Source organism: Trichoderma breve, chromosome 6 (genome assembly GCF_028502605.1).
Source record: "Trichoderma breve strain T069 chromosome 6, whole genome shotgun sequence".
In the NCBI taxonomy this organism is placed as follows: domain Eukaryota; kingdom Fungi; phylum Ascomycota; class Sordariomycetes; order Hypocreales; family Hypocreaceae; genus Trichoderma; species Trichoderma breve.
This window is the reverse complement of record NC_079237.1, coordinates 2,561,693-2,580,538: the sequence shown is the minus strand read 5'-3', so window position 1 is coordinate 2,580,538 and position 18,846 is coordinate 2,561,693. Positions and strand designations below refer to the sequence as shown.

Below are 18,846 nucleotides of genomic sequence, written 5' to 3'. Positions count from 1 at the left end.
CAAAAGCGTAGGGCACATGTTCTCCGCCCACGAGGCTGAACGCCAAGGCATACCGGCGCACCTGATGGCATGCACGCGGCATCCACAAACTCGGCGAGATTAGTGCTGTACTGTACAAGCTCAGGTACTCGATTGATATCTAAAGGTCTCAGCCAAGTACTGCTACATTATCCCTCCTCGTGCCTCTTATCACGAACTGCAAACCTCATGATATGACTGGCTGTTTGCTATCCTCCTACCTAATGCAATAATGCATAGCCCATAGAAATAAATCTCCTTGCTGCACTTCTTCACAAGCAAATCTACACATCTTCACCGCACGCACCCCGACCCTCTGTTATCAACGATTCGCCCTACGACCAAGTAAGTATGGCCGCATTTTCCACTGTGCAAAATCTGTCATTGACTGACCCGCTCCCCTAAGAATAGCATCAACTCCAACGGCCTTACGTGGCTGACACTGACAGAAACTAAAAAAGAGAAAGAGAGAGCACTTGACTCTGGTCGCTAGAGGTATCAACACCTCCTCGCTGACTTGATACCTTAGTAGTATCTAGTGGCAGCTAGCTATATTACGGTCCAAAACAAGAAAAAGCAGCGCATTTCGCCGTCAATTGGGGTTCGTGCAGTGGAAATGATAGCAATGAGGCGGTGACCATATTTGACGATACGGTGAAAAGAATGGCAGACACAGAATATTAATACGACTGGCCCGTGCCCTGTCCAAGATGCCGAAATGACCATGAGTCCCTTCATAAGAGCGTAAGCACGTTGCTGAAACCAGGAGCTTCGTACAGAATCTGCAACTGCTGCAGGGAATCATGCAAAGCGCTGTACTCGTACTTTGATAGTACCAAGTACGAGTACCTGCTTTTTGATATCTGCTCCTGAGTCTTGCAGGCGGGTGCCGCTAACCAGTAACGCCCGGGTACATGCAAGGTAGGTCGCCCGTACCCAGCTCGTGAAGACGAGAGGAGAGAGAACGAGCGTATTGTGGGATTATTACCATCATGACTACACTGCGGCCTATTAATAACGGGACTGCTGGTTGGCCAGCTAGTGAGCGAATGGCCAACCACTACTGGGTAATGCTACTTCTGTTGGCATGTACCTGTACCAGTGCATGTACGAATGGAGTCCAGTCCAGTCCAGCTTCTGTCAAACTTGAATAGCACAGTCAGCGCCAAAAAAGACTTGGGATGCTGTTTGTCTGCTAGCCGCCAGAGGTGATTCGAGGAAAAGAGGTACCTGGAGCAGGAGCAGGCCACAATAGGGGAGCCCGGCCATTGCCCTGCCAATCGCCTAACAGCCCGCCATGTACATGCATACCTGCGTCTACCTGCGTCTGAGCCTCGTTCTCCTCCCTGCACTAAACCACTAAACCTCAGGCGCTGGCTAGGGGACCTCCGTTGGCACCTCGTACCTGGGCTCTAGCTGTTTCGGCCAAACCGCCTCCATGTGAGCCTCTCACCATCTTTGTGCTTGCATTTAACATCTGCTCACTGCGGAGCACAGCGCACTTCCTCTCCTTATTCTCGAGCCTTCTGCGAAGCTCTTGTCCAGCCTTGGTCTTCTATTTCTCGCTGCTTCTGCTTCTGCTTCTGCTAATACCATATCTTATCTTTTCCTCTTCGCAACTTCGACTCGACTGCCCGGATCTTCGTTGCCACCGCTCCAATTCGTGTTACGACCCCCGGCGCGCTGATTTTGTGTCTTCTCCTTTGTCACATTTTTGGCGCCCCTATTTCTTCTTTCTTTTCCTTCTTGCGGGTGTTCCTGGCTGTGTTAGGACCTCCTCATCGTTGCGATAATCGAGTTGCTGGAAGTCTTTTTTTCAACTCCATAACTCGCTAGCGAGTGAAGAACCCCCCCCTTTCGAAATAGCCCCTCGGCAGCAGTACGACGTAGCTATCGCATGCTCCCACGGTTCAACGGTCGGACTCCGAATAGATAACGATGCCTGGATTCGCCGATTCCTTCTGGTCGAACGATTATGCTGCTGGTATTTTGAATCCCCGACCCTGCGCAGGTGCTTGCCGTCGTCCTTTTCTAACCGTCATCAGGACTGGGTGTCCTCTTCAGCAAGCTGCAGCAGGGTGTTGTGGAAGATCGCCAGGTGCTTACCATAGCCCGATTGCGCGCCGAGGCCGAAGAAGCGTATGGACAGCGTCTCAGTGAAATTGCGCCGGCCGCAGACAAGTTGACCGGCGGCTTCTCTCGAGATGACGGCGCCACTGTTCGCAAGGTCAGTCAGTCAAGTTGGATCTAAGCTGCGCCGCTGCGGTTAGCGTTGGTGTATTGACTAGGCAATGGTTTCGCTGACTCTCGAAATGTGTAGGCCTACGATGGCATGCGAGCGGAGATGCAGGAGGCTTCTCAAAGTCACATCCGAATTGCCCAGAGCATCCGCGATTTAGTCGTCAATCCCTTTTCTCGATGGTGCGATGCTCACGAGACTCGTATTCAGGATTCTCAAGATGTTCTCCAGCTGCGAATCAAGGCGCACGACAAACAAGCTGAGGTGGTCAAAAAGCTACGGTCAAACTATTTCAACAAGTGCCGACTGGTGGAAGACCTGGAAGAGGAGAACAAGCTTGCTTTCCAGGACCCGGAATCCAGTCCCAAGCAGGCCCAGACAAATGCCCCGCCGATTCCCGAGATCAAGGTTCAACCTCACAAGGAAGAAGAGCCCCAGAACGAGGAGGTCTACGAGATTGGCGACGATGTCTACCAACCCGAGCAGATGAAGAAAATCCTGTCCCAGATGTTGTCGACAATCAAGATGGGAGAAACCAAAGTCCCCATTCTGGGCACATATCTCAACACATCTGCCGGCTCAGATATCGTCGAGTATCTTCAGCGAAGCATGGGAACCACAAGCGTCAGTTACGCTGAGAGAATTGGGCAGGATCTCATCTCCAACGGCATGTTGCGCCTCATTGGAAATGTCGGAAACACGTTTGCCAATTCGTCCAAGATGTTCTACCAGTGGAGACCCAAGGCCTTTCAGCTTGCGGGCATCCCCGAGAAGAAGCAGACGCTCGGCCGGACTTTCTCCATGCCTGCTACGGGTTCAGATGGCGGCGACTCGTCACCCGTCGTTGGAACCGTGAGCGAGCTGCTGTCCGGCTGGAGTGTGCTCGGCAACTCTAGGCCTGGCGAGACCGCTCCTCAGCGATTGCAGCGCGAAGCAAAGGAGGCGGATGAGACATACAAGGCCGGTGTCCAGAAGCTCGATGAGCTCCGTTGCGAACTGGAAGAGCTCATCTTCCTGCACCTCAAGTTTCTCGAGCGCTGTGAGCTCGATCGGTTGAAAGCTATCAAGACGGTCATCCTCGACTTCACGGGAACCATTGGCAACGTCATTCCCAGCCTACAGTCGACTGTAGACAAGATGATGCTTTTCCAGGAGACTGTGCAGCCCTCGGGCGATCTCCGATATCTTTTGGAAAACTACCGCACTGGAAGCTTCATTCCAAAGGTCGTAGTCTATGAGAATTACTACAACAAGGTTGATGAGCAGACTTTTGGCGTTGATCTGGAGGCACGCGCGAGAGCCGATAAGAAACGTGTGCCCATTATCATCACCACTATCCTGACCTATCTCGACAACCACTACCCTGACTTGGAGGGCGACGAAGCGAGACGAGGAGTGTGGCTGCTCGATGTGCCCCTTGCCCAGACACACAAGCTTCGTGCAAAGATCAACAACGGCAAGCCAGTTGCTCCCGAGGTTTTCGACGAATTTGACATTCCAACCGTTGCGACCCTTCTCAAGCTTTATCTACTCGAACTTCCTGGTAAGAAACAGCATTGGCCCGCTTCATTTAAAGATTTCTGCGTAAACTAACATTTGCTTTCTCTCCTTTACTAGACTCCCTGGTTTCCTCTCACGTTTACGAAATCGTTCGAACAATTTACACCACCCCGGCCACCGACTCGTCAGAGACCTCTCGAATTGCGGTGCTTCAACAGACTCTTTCACAGCTGCGATTGACCAACATTGCGACATTGGACGCTTGCATGAACCACTTTACGCGTCTCATTGATCTTACTTCGGCTGATGAGGAGTACGTTGCGGCCTTGGCCACTTCTTTGGCTCCTTGCGTCCTCCGTCCACGAACAGAAACTTCTCTCACAATGGAAGAGAAGCACGCGAGCCGACTTGTCCGCGACCTGTTTGCGAACAAAGACGCAATCTTCAGCGAGCTCAAGCGCATGTCAACTGCCAGCCACTCCATCGCCGTCCCGGGACGTCCTCGGGCGATTAGTACCGATGAAAGTAACAGGAAAGCTCTGATGGAAGAGAGGAACAAGGCCTTGCTCGAGAAGAAGATTCACCATGCCCCGCGAAGCCGCGCCACCAGCCCAGCTCCTGGCCCGCGAGGTCACCGACGGGAGCGAAGCAGCGGCGGCCCTGAGACTCGATTTCCTATCCAGACCAGCCCGACAACCTCATCGGACCGCCACCGCAGCAGTCTTGGCAGTCTGAATGCCATTAAGCGATCCAGCCTGGAGGTTCCTGCACCAGATGGCAGCACCAGTCCCCCAGACGCCACGAATGGATCTCCCCTCAAGTCAGAGGTCGAGCCCGAGCCGGGCTTGGAGAAACGTGACAGCCTGGGTAGGGGAGCCGCGGCCAAGTTTGGTGGCGGCGATCCCGCCACTCCCCCAAGGGAGACCAGCCCTCGCGGCGTGACCCTGGAGGACAGACCGATGGAGTACTAGTAATCTCCAGCTATGATGACATGTTTTCCCTTCTCGTTTGCATTGTATGGATTACGGACCATGACGAAATGTGTGTGCTTTTGTTTGTTGTAGATTCACCAGAGCAAATGGCGAAACTGTGTGTATGGACTGTCTTTCCCTTTGTCGTGAGAGAAGGAAAACAAAAAAAGTTTGGTATGAAGGGCTAGATAGATGCGTTGGCTGGAAATCTGGAGTAAAGGGAGGGATTATAGGACAAGGGGGATTAAGGGGGGGAGGTTGAGATGCCATATATGCGCTACACTATCTTGCTTTTTTTGTTTTTTATTGTTTTGGAAATATCTTTTATTCTAGTATTGCTATCCTGGCATTTTCTTCTCTTCGTCGGTGACAGTGATTTCTTATGGAGGAAAATGGAAAAAAATGTGATAAGATATAGTGATGGCCCCCCTTTTGTTTCTTTGACGAAAACTACGCTCGCCTGCTCCTCTATACAAATCATCTCCATATGTACAAATTTGTTTTCACGTGGCTAAATGGGAGTGTTTCTCCTTGTTTCTAATTCCCAGACACACAAAGACGATAGCCTCATGCTAGAGATCCTGCCTCTCCCGTTGCCTCGACTTCTTCGACGGGTGCCTTCTTCTTCTTCTTTTTCTTCGGCGCTACTTTCGCAGAAGGACTCCCCGGCGCATCTTCAGTTGCGCCGCCGGGCTCACCACCTTCCGCCGTCTGCGCCACTACCTTTTTGGTCTTCTTCTTCGGCTTGACCTTTGTAGGTTCGTTCTCATCGTCCCCCGCAGTCTTCTTGGCCACCTTCTTCTTCTTCTTCTTTATGACGACGCCTTGAACATCCGCCCCCTGAGCCATCTGAATCCTCTCGTTGGCCCGTTGCATTTCCAGTCGTAACCGCTCCACCTCCTTCATGGCCTGCTGCATCTCCGCCTCCTCCCGCTGCTGCCTTTCATAGTCGAATCCTTCAGAGGCGTTTCCTTCCAGGCTGAAGGACCCGATAGTGCTCGAGTCAACTTGTAGGAGAGAGTGCTGCTTTGATTTCTTAGATTTGGCCTTGGTGAGATTACCAGAACTATTTTCTGAGTCGTATTGTCGCCCGGTGCCGCTGTCGCTCCCTTCTAGGGTCTCATCCGCAGCAACGATGACTCTCTGCCGTGGCTGAGGTCGCGGTCGAGAGGGCGCAGCGACTGTACTTCCAACCTTCTCGAGGTCTAGTTGCATGACGGGAATGGAATCGATATCCAAGGCGGGACCATTGTGGTTTTGTAGGATGTTATGGATTGGGGTTGATGTCCTGAGGATATTATCGCTCGGAATGTAAAAGGGGTCATCTTTATTTTTCTCCATCCTTTCTGCCTTTCTCTTCGCAAGAATGTCTGCATCCAAATAACTCTCCTCACTGAGTTGTTGATAGGAGCTTGCCATGTCATCATCTGGATCGGCCAGTCTGCTAATGGCTGGAGCCGATGATGAGATGCTCGAAGGAGGCGGTCGTTGGTGATAGTAGACCTCAAACTCATCAGCCTCATCAGATTGAAGCGTAATAATATCGGTTTGAGCCAAAAGCCGGCCGAGGTTACTGTGTATTGGTTCATCTAAATCCAGCCCTCCTGGAAGGGGCACATTCTTCTGCGCGTGGATAGCAACGGAATTGAGTTCCCAGCCAGTGAACAAGGATGGAATAGCCTGTGTGAGAAGCAAGGGTGGCTCTTGGCTATTTTCATCTGTTGATGGAGGTTGCCCTGAAGCCGCTTCTGCCGTCAGCTTGAGCAGCTCTATGAATTCTACCGCCCGCTCTTGTACTTCAAGATTCGGATGAAGAGCAAGCGGCTCTAATACATCTAATATGCGCGCGAGGAGGAGCGATATCCTTGATTTTCGTTCCGAGGTCCACGGTTCAAGTTCGCTGCCGGCGATTGATGAGAAGACTTTAGCAGTAGCATGGAGCGCTACCGCAACGATCTCTGGTTTCCCGATTCTCGGAATGGCCTGGAGGAGCCCGTTGAGACTATCATCTGGCAGGGCTAGCTGTATAGAGTATTCACCAATGATCCATATGGCCGACTTTAGAGCCCCTGAACTGAGCGGATGTCCAACCGGATTATCACCGAGCAACTGGTCAAGAATAACGTCCGCTGCCCTGACCGCAGTTGCTCTCATTGCCCTGACCTTGACAGCAACGTTGCGCAGCTCATCTCCTACTTTTTCGGAAACATCAACCTGTTGGCGGGTTGGGAGCAAGGCGCCTGTGTCTGCATCGAACGTTCGTGGGACAGGAGCCATTCGAACAAGTTGTGTCAGTACATCAATGTACCAATCAAAGTCCAATACACTCGAATAGTTGTCCTTGGAGCACATGAACAAGATTCTTTCAATGATGTCTATTCGGTAGTCGTCAGGAATGAGGAGAGCTTGAGTGTCTCGGACAGTTGGCGCTGTAATAGCAGTTTGCGATTCATCATCGGATTCTGTTTCGGGAGTGTTGGATGAGCTTCCTGGAGGACGGCGATCCTTGGACGGCGATGACGACTTGAGCTGCTTCATCAGGCGGCTCACTATGGGGACCAAGTTATCGCTGGTAACCATACCCTTTACAAGATTAAGGGCTTGGACGCGGATGGTAATATCTGTACTATCGATACATTCCAGAATGACATCCTCCTGCTGGGAAACAAGATGCGGGTGCGTGAGAACAATCTTGTTAAAGGCCAGCAAGGCAACATATTTTACTGAATCGATGGGTTAGCCACTGGAAGGAGTTCATCAAGAGCTTAGATCATGGTACTCACGATTTGCATCGCCATTAATCATTATCATTCCTCGCAGCTTATTGACACAGAGGGTTGCAATTTCATCAGCTCCCGCTATATCCTCGGCGCTGTCTAGAATGCCACCTTGTATGATGCCATTGATACACTCGTACAGCAATGACATGGCAGGAGTCGTTCGGATAATGTTTGTAAGGGGAGGCAACAGCTTTTTGACAAGACGAGGCTCAAGCGGTGTTAACGTCGCAAACTGAACCATGATGTTAGCCTAGACAAAAGTAGAACCTGAGGGATAGGAAAGACAGACGAGCTTGATGAGTTTGATGGCCATCCAGTTGTTACCACTCTCCACCAATAGCTCGAATAGTCGTGGCGCCAGAGGCAGAAAGTCATGGGGTCGCCGCGAACCAAGCTCACAGACGACGTTGACAATGGCTGCCGTTACGCTCGGGTCTTCGTTGGGATCCATCAGGCGATCTTTGATCTTTGGCCAGGCAGCACGCAAAGCCTCGGGGTATACGAGCGCCAGGCGATATAGTGTGACGAGGGTCTTTTTGCGTATGTTTGCATGGCTATGGTTCAAGCGTGGTAGCAAGTCGGCGAGGGTCGAGAGAGCCAAGGACGGAGTAATGACATGGGGGAGAGTGGCAATCGGAAGGGATATAACTGTTGGAGTGGTGGCAGCCAAGTCCTAATGATGGAAGAATCAGCATCGAGCAGTCCTTGAGAGGAGCAATGGAAAGCGATCTCATGAAATACCTTTTTTAGGAGATTGGTAGCTAGCATGAGAACTTCAGTGTCATGCCGAAAGCTCTGCACAGCGCCTAGGTATCCCACGCGCTTCTGGTGGTACTTGGGCGACGACATGACCTCGAGGACATGGAAGGAGGCCCATGACATGTCGTGGCCGACCATTTCGAGGTAGATGAGCTTTAATAGGGCCGTTGCCTTGAGATCTAGACAAGCGCAGAATCAAAGTCAGAATCGTCGTCGCGTTGGAGAAGAGAAAGAGAGGGAACGAGGGAACCAACCCATGTCCTGGCTGCGAACCTCGGCGCGGCACTCCTTGAGTGTCTTCTGGATGTACTCCTTCTCATTGCCCTTGTGGTTGCGCAGACCCCGAATGAGGTCGTATAGAGATTTTTCGAACCTGTGATTCCCACCACCAGCGTCAGAACTCGTATATAACGTATAACATAGCTATTCGGGTTGACTCTACATGTTGACGAATTGCCCCACGCGGGGCCGGTGCAGCAACGAGTGAAGTCTGCGAGATCTATCGAGAAGCGAGGCGTGGCTCGTCAGGGAATGATGAAGGCTTGCAGCAGCCGGTTCATCCTGCTATCACGTCGATCGAGGGTTGTCGGCGCTGGGCTGGGAGAGCTTCGAATAGCTTCAAAGGTTGTTTGGTGGTGTTTGGCTTAGGTGACCGACTAAGCAGGTACTCGTAACGTCGTCCAAGCTTGATGACGGAATTACCGCCGAAACCTCGGAAGCTGAGAGCGCGGCGAAACCCCGGTCAGATGCTAGACAAAATAAGCCAGTCAGTATAAGAAGCATCTATGAAGCCAAATGATGTCTGAGAATAGATAATAAACTGCAAAAACATCTTGAAAAGTAAGTTATTAAATAATTAGAGATATATATAATATAGTCTATGAGAGATATCAAGAATTGACATCTGCTCTACCTAGAATATAGTCCGAGCAACTAGAGCCTTTAGTCATTGCAGTACCGCTTATTTTGTCCGCCGCTGCCCTGTGACGTCCTCTGCAGTTATTGGCGCAGGATTTCGCAAAAGAACCCTTTTGGCCATCATAAAGCTTGCAACTCATCCCGTTCTTCTCCGTTTTATATCTCTCTATTTCTCTTTCCTTTGCCTGCATAACGTCGCCAATTGGTATCAATCGCCATGGAATTAGCCTCTATTTAATCATAATTCTAACCGTTTCTACAAACCATTCCTCAAAAGGCGCAAACCACTTTCAGTCTCAGTCGCAATCGCAATCGCACCACGAACCGCACACAAGTCATGGCCGCCCGAACAGCATCTCAACGACTTCTTCTCCCTAGGCCATCTATCCCTCTCCTTCGCCCCTCAAGGATTTCTTCCAACTCTCAATTCCCATCTCCCTCTCGCCGCGCCTTCATCTCCCTCCCCGGAACATCCCCCCAAAGCCTCGTCGCCACCCGAACTCTCCCCTACCGCCACGAGCCTCTCTACGAGCTAATCGCAGACGTCGACTCCTACTCCGCCTTTGTCCCCTACTGCTCGCACTCGCAAGTCACAAAGTGGTCCTCGCCAGACGATTCCGGCCGCCGCTGGCCCGCAATCGCCGACTTGCACGTGGGCTGGGGGGGCTTCGACGAGGTCTTCACAAGCCGCTTGCTCTGTGTTCCCGGCGTCTCAGTCGAGGCGCGCAGCGGCGGCTCTGCTGGAGGTGGCCTTGCGCAAGATGCCTCTTCCGTATTCAAGACTCTCGAGACCCTCTGGTACTTGACGCCAGTCGCTCGCCAGTCTGCGGCGCCTTCGACCGAGGTTCGGCTCACCATCAAGTTTGAATTCGTCAACCCGCTCTATGCCGCAGTTAGCGCTGCTGTCTCTGACAAGATCGCTGCGCTCATGATTGACGCCTTTGAGAAGCGGGTGCACTACAAGCTGGGGGCTCAACAGCGCCTGTAGCATATATCTGGCTGGAGAGCTGGAGAGGACTATCCATGAATGATGATAAAAGATAAAAGTGAGGGTAGATAAAAGAGTTCACTGGGAAACAGAAACAAGAGTAGATGTTAGACGGTTATATTGATAGATAGATCTCCTAGACTTGCGACAACTAATCATCCCTGCTTGCGTAGCTCAGCAGCTTTCCGTTGCGGCACAAAGACAAAATTCACAAAACACACAAATACATCATATCCTCATCAGACGTAGCCATCCACCTTGTCTAACCCCCACCAATTGCTCCCTAATATCCAAATGCCGTCCTCCATATACGCCATACATCCTCGCCTCTCATGTCGACCCGCCGGGTATAAGACAAAGGTAGGGCCCATCATGTCTAGAACACAGCGCAACGCACTCGTCGCTCTCATATAGGCCCTTGTCGCATACTCCAGTATAAACTCCACCGGATGTGAATATAACGAACCGCCATTGAAACAGCGGGCCCTAGACCACTACCACGGACAGCGAAACAGGAGGGGAATCTTTCGCTCAAAAGGATCATAAACATGGGAATCGGATGGCGAAACACACAGACAAAAAAGAAAACGATAAAATAGGAGAAAAAGCAAATCAAGTCGCTCGGATATAGGGCGCAAACGTAACTAAATCGTTTCTTTTGAATGAAAAGTCATGTAACAACGTATGAGAGCAACATTATTTCCTGCTAGATGACCTATGCCAGGCGTTAGTAACATTATTATTCCCCTTTTAACAGACGGCAACTTACTTCTTTTTCACAGGCTTTCCAGAAAGGAAGTTCAGCATGCTGGTGTTTTGCTTGCTACTGCTACCGCCGCCACTCTTCTTCTTGGGCGGCGCAGCATTAACAATCTTAATACCGGGGGGCACAACTGGCGGTCCCCGAGGCGGAGGAGGAATACCTCCTCCTCCTGGCCCATGTATTCCTCCTCCCAGTCCTCCTCCCAGTCCTCCTCCGTGCCAACCAGGAGGGGGAGGAGGAATATTAATGCCACCGGGTCTTGGTCGGTTGAGCGGGGGCATTCCCGGGGGCAGATGGTCCTTATTTGGCATCGGTGGCATCCCAGGGGGAAGTTTTGGGCCTACTGGTGGTGCCTTGTCGAGCGGCCACATGGTCATGGTAATGGCCCAATCCGGCTCAACCACCTTCTCCCAAACAGAGGGAAGGATGATGTCGCCATTAGGACCGATCAGGTCATAGTGGCCCTCTTGGACATGTGGCCCTAGGACATCCACCTGTAGGAAGGCCTGCTTTATCAACTCCTCCATTCCCTATTGTTAATGATGTTAGCGGATCATGCCCAAAGAAGTATCAAACAAGTGTGAGCAAGCAAACAACAAGGGATGTCATATCAGCAGCCGTAACGTACCTGCCAGGTATTGCACAAGTGAAAGGGGAAGCTAAATTTCCGACCGACGGCGTCTTTGAACTTGATAGGAGCCAACTCTGCCTTTTTGGCGGCCTCGTCTGCTTTTCTAGTCGCTTCTTCAATGGTGGCCCTAGTCTCATCTTGGATCCTCTTCTTCAGTTCCTCAGCCTCGGCTTTTGCAGCGGCGGCAGCTTCAGCAGCTTTTTGTGCCGCCTCTCTTTCTGCTTCGAGCCGGGCCCGGTGTTCAGCCTCGGCCTTGAGTTTGGCTTCTTCATGGATCAATCTGATTCTCTCGGCCTCTTCAGCCTCCTTCTTTGCCGCTGCGGCCTTGGCGTCGGCCTCCGCCTTGAGAGCCGCCTCGACACGAGCTCTGGCTGCTTCCTCAATCCGGGCAGCTTCTTCAGCAGCTCTCTTTGCCGCAGCCGCTTTGGCCTCGGCCTCGGCCTTCATGGCGGCTTCAAGCCGGAGGCGAGTTTGCTCTTCAATTCGAGCTGCTTCTTCGGCGGCCTTCTTCTCAGCAGCCGCCTTGGCAGCGCTCTCTGCCCTGATGGCAGCTTCTAGACGGAGACGAGCTGCCTCCTCGGCCCTAGCGCGGTCTTCGTCTTCTCTCCTTCTCCGCTCTTCGGCTGCCTTGATTTCTGCTTGAAATTTGAGTCTCGCAGTTTCCTCTGCCCGGGCCATAGCTTCGGCATGCTGTCGCCTTCTATCCTCTTCTGCCTTCCTCTCGGCCTCGATTCTTTCGCGAGCTATGCGATCAGCTTCCAATCGGGCTCGCTCAATCTCTTTCTTGGCCTCCTCCTGCTGTAGTCTCATTTCCTCCATCTTCCTCGCCAGGGCATCCTCAGCATCTTTGCGGATTTTCTCCTCCAGCTCCCGCTGCTTTGCTGCCTCCTTGGCCCTCTCTTGTTCGGCCTTGAATTCAGCAAGCTCCCTTTGCAGGCGCTCTTTTTCAGGATCGGGCGGCGGGGGCGGAGCCGGAGTGGGTTCTTTCGGGGCCGGAGGAGTAGCGGGGGCGGGAGCTTCAGTTGGCGGTGGCTGCGGTGGCTGCGGCAAGTGGTATTGCTGCATATGAGGTGGCAAGTTGTTGTAGTGGGCCCCAGGCGGTCCGTTATAGTAGGGATTTGGAGGCGGAGCGCCATAGGGCATCATACCATACATGTCCCTCTGGTCCCCTCCATAATAGCTGCCAGCGTTGGAGCTGTTAGAGAAGGGATTGGCGCCGTAGTTGCCGTAGGGCGTCATTTGATTTCCGCCATTGTAGCCCATGTACGGGCCTACATGGTTCTGCTGCTGAGGGGGGTAAGACGGATGTCCACGGCCGTAGTAGCCGTTGCGACCAGCTGGGTGCTGCTGATGCTGGCCATGGCCATAGTGGCCATAGTGGCCGTATTCTTCGGACGGATCCACGCTGGGCGGTGCGGCGGGTGCATAAGACTGCACCTGCTGATGGTAGGAGGCGTCTTGTCTAGCCGCTGGGCGTTGTTGGCGCCTCGCGGCGGCTTGTTCCGAGGGGCGGGTGCGTAGCTGTGGCCTGCCGCCGTGGTTTGTGGAGGCAGAATCAGAAGGTTGAACGTCGTCGTCGTAGTAGTCGTCCTCGTCCGTGTATTCCTGAGAGTCTTCGTCACTCTCGTAGGATGGTGGGCTGCGGCGCCTCTCGTAGCCAGCGGTCCTCTCGTAAGAGGCAGCCCGAGGCTGTTGTCGTTGGCCGTATCTAAAGGCACTGTCGGGTGACGAGAATCAGTAACGTTGGTCGCAAGCGTGGCAAAGCAAACATCAGGCACTGTACTAACCACATAACAGGCGAGCTTGTGGCAGTTTTGCCCTCTTCTACTCACCACGGGCCGCACAAGATCGCCCGACGATGGGACGAGCGTTTGTGTCTAAAATACCTGGGGAGTGGTGGTGGGGGACGAAGGTTGGGTTGCCTTTAGGGCGGGCGGCAACGGGGAAAAATTGGCAACGAGCCCAAGCCGATTCAGTCAGTCAGCAGCCCGGAAATACAATGGCAGAGTCGACAGCAAAGTGCAGTTCTGGCGAGCACCTGCAGGTCCGTAGCGGGAGGCAGTGGAAGAGAAGGGAATAAGAGGGAAAGGGAGAAATTAGAAAGTGAGAGGAGCGAGAGCGAAGAGAGAGCTCAAGCGAATCAAGGGCTGGTCGCGGAATGACTAGCAACAGTCGCTAATGCGACAGCAGAAAAGTACTCTTGCTTGCGAGGGATGGTAGAGCGGACCAGTGTGTACATGTGCTGGGCAACCAGCCAGAGGACAAGCCGAATCTAGCAGGGCGATACAAGATGGCAAAGATATTTTAGTGCTCCCTCGTGTCTCAAATCGCTAGAGTGAGAAAACAAAGACGACGGACAAGACGCTCGGCTTGCGGGAGGGGGTTCCGAGGCCTTATGAAGCTGCCAAAGTAGGACACAGAATAAGAGTCGAGCGGTACCACAAGGCGTGCGTCAGATGCAAATGACAGCTCAGGCAAAACAACGGCCAGCCTCGACGGGGCTGCGGGCGATCGGCGGTGAGGGGATGCTGAGATCTTGGTTGGAGAAAAAAAAAAGCTGAAAAAAAAACAAGGTGAGGTGAGGACAAGTCGAGAGTGTGTGTGATTGTGTGCTTTTGCTTGCTTGCAGGTGCAGGTGCAGGCAAGGTGCAGGTATCGACAGGTGCTAATGCGCAAGGCCAAAGCGGCTGTGCCACCCATGCGAGTACGTGGAGTGTACGGGGAAGATACTTTTGGTGAAACCATCAATTGGACATTGGATTGGGCAGCGTCGATGCAAGGCCGGGTAGCATCAGAGTACTCCCACGTACAGCAACAAGGTGTGGCGCTGCCAGCCGCGATTCTTCTAACAGCAGGGAGTCGCTGTCGCTGTATTAGTGGAGAGACTTTTGCAGATGAACAACGCACACTGCGGACGAGCGAGTGACGGCTCAGAATCAATCAAATACTTTTTTGTTTTGTTTTTATTTGTTTTGTTGTTTCTGGCGGATCGAGGCTCAACCCCTGGTGGCCAATGGCAGAGACTCACTGCGGCATATGGACAAGGGGGGGAAACAAAGTGAGTTGAGTCTAGAGCTAGAGAGGAGGATGCCGTACTAAGCTCACTGCACGGATCAAATAGGAAAGGCTGGCATAATGTTGGTGAGACCGCCGTTCCGTGCTGAGTGGTTTTTCTCTTCTCTTGATCTTGGCTGAGTAGATGGCGGATTTGGTTGTTATTTGAACAAAAGCCCGCGCAACCCAACTCTTCTAATATCGTTTCTCTCCACAGATTTCGTCTTGAAGAAACTCCCTGCAAATGGTGGCACTAGGGCTATGGATGGATTCATGTTGTTTCAATTACCCAACTCGGAAACCACCAGGTACCTGCCCAGCACCTAGCACCCGGTAATAGCGGGCTGGGGGAAAATGTACCTCGCTGTACTCGACTCGGGCACCCATATCGGGAAGCGCAAAAGAATCACAGCGAATCATCAACCCCAAGCCAGTCGGGTCTCAGAGAAGACCAATGCCCAAAGCAGGGCGGTGCAGAACTGCCCATTTTCCCATTATTATTATTACTATGATTTATTTATTCTTTTGCAGCGTGTGATGTGATATGTGAGGGTGCGTCGTGTAACTGGTCTGCTGTGCGCCTATGAGCTGGCTGACTGACTCTTGCCTGCGTGCGTATGACTTGTTTCTTTTCTTCTTCTTCTCGTCGCACAGGGACGAGCTTGACATGGACAGACTTGTTCAGCCACGCAGCTTGTCAGGTTACCCGCGACAGCCGATGACTTGTACATTCATTAGGTTGACCGCCCCCGCTGACGATATACTCTCTCTCATCATGCTTTGGTGATGACGGCAATAGGAACAGTCTCACCGACAGGTGAATGCAGGCCTTCTGGAGACTCTCAGTTCTCAGCTGCCTTTCCCTTCTCGCTGCAGATACTTACCTGCAGGTATCGGTACTGCTTCTCCATAACTACAGCAAGTGATAGCAGACAGAGAGCCGACGGTGCGGTCAGCTAGCTCCAAGGCCAACTTTATCGAGCTGATTGGCCCTCTGCTGCATTGGACTTGTATATGGTACGAGGGTGTTTCCATATCGATATGCATGGGCGACCAACCACCGTATTGGAGCATATTACCTATCGATTAAATCCTTCCGCCTGAGTCGCTTGGAGGCCGATGCTGAGCCTTGAGCAATGTAACATGATACGTGTTCCTGGCGGTGGTGAATCGAGTCTACGATACGATATATGACAGTTAAACACAACGACCCAGACGCGCATCCTCTCGTTCTATAGTACAGTAGATGTACTGAGAAGTTGCGGTATATCAGCAAGAAAAATCCAAGCTCGGCAGACGAAAACTACCTACGCATGGCCTCTCCATAAGGTCCAGTGTATCACTCGTCATGAAACTCACGAATTATACATAAACGGTCATTCATTCTAATACATTTCACTGAACCATTAGCAACAAGAGCTCAAAACAGAGTAGCTTGACGACTGTTGGCATCTTCCAAGCGACGACGACTTCAACATCAGCATCAGCCTCAGCTCATACCCACAGTTGGTAGCCTATGTCGTTGCCCCATTCATTTTGCATCCGCGCAACCCTTGTTCTCTCCAGATGTGGGTTTCTGCCATGGCCTGAATCCGGAGTCACAGGGATTCGAATTTCTTCATTGCGGAGCCCGAAATAACCTGCATTGGCGCCCAACCGGCTCCATTGACTCATGCCTTGGACAGCGCTGCACGGGTGCATGAACCTGACAGGCAGCAAGAGGCAGCCTAGAAAATTATGGATGGACTTGTGGCATCAAGAAAGACGCCGAAAATTCTTATTGAGGGTCCGCCCACAGCCTCATTCATTGTGTTCTGATTTGAACCTTACCATTACCCACTTACACGTAAGTTAGGTACCTGACATTCATTCACAACTACCGCAAACCATCTGCAACCCAGTAGCATGGAGCTTCTTTAGCCTCCGGTACTGCATCGGTGAGGCTACATATATTCCCCTTGACATGTGCGCTGTCCGCTTTTCTCCTTATTTCTTTTTGCCGATATGCACCATACATGTACAGTACATGCAAGCTTCCGTATGAGGTTTCCCAGCTCCCGAAATCAGATGAGGCGGCAGTGTCGCGGCCGAGCCCGAGCCACTCGCAGGCCGACACGGGATTGCTTGGTCTGCGTAATGTGTGATGCACAATGCTGTGCGACAAGCAGTACAAGGTCGCGTAGGTCAGATATCTTGATCTGTATCGTCCCACCCGAATAGTACGGAGTACATATAGACAGAGTATATGTACGGTACATGTATGTATTCACATGATTCAATGCTGTGTGCTTGTGTCTTAGCACTGCTATTTAGTACGACCATGGCCGTTATTCACCAAGTCTCTACACACCCATTCGAGGCAGTCGTCTTGCATTATTATGTATTTATTTCATATTTGCCACAGATCATCCATCATATCCATTATTGCAGCAGTTCTGAATGGCTCCACGATACCACCTCCGCGTGTCGGGTATGCTCATCCCACCCTTCCGACTACAAGGCGTCCATCAACCTGTTTTTAAGCGGATCACGTATTTAGCCTCTGGCGGTGGTATCTGTATCCGAAGGCAGATAGAACACGCCTGCTAGTCTCCGATTATACCACTGATACGGCCTGGACAACCGATACGCAAATGGTGGCCAACTTAAAGAGTGTGGTTAACTTCCTCACTGAATGTCTTCATCGTACAACCTTTTGTGAAGATTCCGAAAGATAAGTACGAGCGGCAGCCACTTCTCCAGCATCATATCCCTGCCAAAGAGGATCCTTTGCATCGTATTTCCGCACGATATCGCCCAGTTTCTTGGTGGCAGCCTGGTTGAGCTTTTCTATGGTCGATGTTTCTGGCAGGGTGAACTCATCAGACTCTGATGATTTCTTCCCCTTTGAGTTTGCATCGAGGAGCTTATCGGTGACCTATTGCAAGCGTTAGCAGCCTAACATTAGAGACGGCCTTTAGACTTCTTACCCGTTTCAGTCCATAGTAGCCTCGTAAGTAATCATCGGAGAGTTCAATGCTTCGGCAAAAGCGTTTTAAGCTCTCCGCCAGATAGTTTTGAGGGTTACCCTCATTCCCAGACTCTGCAGCCATCAAAAGGACTTCGCCCAAGCGGGCATGGAGCTACAACAAGAAAAGGTGTATCAGTAATGGCTCCTTTATATAGCATATTTCCTTTCAAAAGGTAAAACTCACATTCCATGCATTCGGCGCTATGATGAGTGCCTCCTCTTGGGCATAGATGGCTTGCGCGTATAGGCCTTGAGAAAGATACAAGTCTGCCAGCTCCATCCAGGCCTCTGCATCGGTGGATGAGAAATCCAGGAACTGTACCAGAGCTTCAATCGACTCGGATGTTTTACCCATCGCACGCAGTAACGCAATCCTCCTTTTGGAGATTGGCTGTTCATGGTCAGTCCTAATATCCATTTTGTTGAAGCTTTGCAATGCTCACCACATTGGTGTTATCCTTGGCCAAGATTTCCTCGTACTCCTTCAACACCTTTTCAAGCTCGCTATCGTTTGTTGCTTCGGCCTCCTTCACTAAACCCTGAAGTGCTGTAACGCGCTCATCACTAGCCCCGAACCGGACCACCAATCTTTCGAGACATTGGTGTGCCGTTGTATTATCGCCGGTTCTTAGGCAGGCCAGTAGAAGATTCTCGTATATTGTCCACGTGTTGGAGCTCTCAGGCGGAGAGAATAATGAAAAGAATGGCGATGCAGAGTATGATGCAGGGTTCTTGCGTAGAAATTCAGGAGCTTGCTGCGCGACCTGTAGGGCTTCGGCATGGGAGAGAGTGGCATGAGGTCGAAGTAGTAGCGACGGCATTGTGAAGGTATTGAGAGCGATGTGGTGACGAGATATGAGGACAATTGACGGCTAAGGATTTGATGCTCTGTAAGCAAGCTGCGTATGAGAGCCGATAACGACAGCGACGGTTGGTGATGGAGCTTCTTGCGTCTCTCAAGAGCTAAACGGTTACCAAGCCCAGAAGTTATTAACAGATGTTCGCCATGATGCTATCGCACTGCTATTAAGGTGTGCTCCACTTTTACCACACTCCCCACCTGCTCTTAGACAAGCTCAACCGGAGAACGGGAATTTCCGGCGCCGACAAGATCAGCCAATCATCTAACACTTGCCAAACCCCACCTTGCCCACCTTGCAACTTATTTTAGCACTCAGCAAATGTTTTTTTTTTTCTTCTTTTTTCCTCTTCTCT

At 51.6% G+C, this 18,846-nt stretch overlaps 5 protein-coding genes across 5 annotated transcripts; 2 read left to right on the top strand and 3 right to left on the bottom strand.

The window, feature by feature from the left end:
* Positions 1-1,956: 1,956 nt before the first annotated feature.
* On the top strand, positions 1,957-4,728 carry T069G_09719 (rhoGAP domain-containing protein; the record flags this gene model as incomplete). The annotated part of the gene is made up of 4 exons (XM_056176929.1): positions 1,957-2,002; positions 2,064-2,245; positions 2,339-3,800; positions 3,875-4,728. The coding sequence occupies 4 exons, from the start codon at positions 1,957-1,959 to the stop codon at positions 4,726-4,728; spliced, it is 2,544 nt and encodes an 847-aa protein (XP_056025407.1).
* Positions 4,729-5,295: 567 nt separating this feature from the next.
* T069G_09718 (uncharacterized protein) lies at positions 5,296-8,525 on the bottom strand (the record flags this gene model as incomplete). Its single annotated transcript, XM_056176928.1, has 6 exons — positions 5,296-6,942; positions 6,997-7,451; positions 7,512-7,740; positions 7,798-8,181; positions 8,250-8,446; positions 8,522-8,525. 6 exons carry the CDS (start codon positions 8,523-8,525, stop codon positions 5,296-5,298), a joined length of 2,916 nt encoding a protein of 971 aa, XP_056025406.1.
* A 997-nt stretch (positions 8,526-9,522) lies between these two features.
* T069G_09717 (polyketide cyclase / dehydrase and lipid transport domain-containing protein) lies at positions 9,523-10,173 on the top strand (the record flags this gene model as incomplete). Its single annotated transcript, XM_056176927.1, has 1 exon — positions 9,523-10,173. The coding sequence occupies one exon, from the start codon at positions 9,523-9,525 to the stop codon at positions 10,171-10,173; it is 651 nt and encodes a 216-aa protein (XP_056025405.1).
* Positions 10,174-10,869: 696 nt separating this feature from the next.
* On the bottom strand, positions 10,870-13,359 carry T069G_09716 (uncharacterized protein; the record flags this gene model as incomplete). Its single annotated transcript, XM_056176926.1, has 7 exons — positions 10,870-10,888; positions 10,943-11,105; positions 11,160-11,235; positions 11,281-11,466; positions 11,565-12,762; positions 12,835-13,284; positions 13,355-13,359. The coding sequence occupies 7 exons, from the start codon at positions 13,357-13,359 to the stop codon at positions 10,870-10,872; spliced, it is 2,097 nt and encodes a 698-aa protein (XP_056025404.1).
* A 3,942-nt stretch (positions 13,360-17,301) lies between these two features.
* On the bottom strand, positions 17,302-18,452 carry T069G_09715 (tetratricopeptide repeat domain-containing protein; the record flags this gene model as incomplete). Its single annotated transcript, XM_056176925.1, has 4 exons — positions 17,302-17,538; positions 17,591-17,743; positions 17,816-18,022; positions 18,075-18,452. 4 exons carry the CDS (start codon positions 18,450-18,452, stop codon positions 17,302-17,304), a joined length of 975 nt encoding a protein of 324 aa, XP_056025403.1.
* Positions 18,453-18,846: the final 394 nt, after the last annotated feature.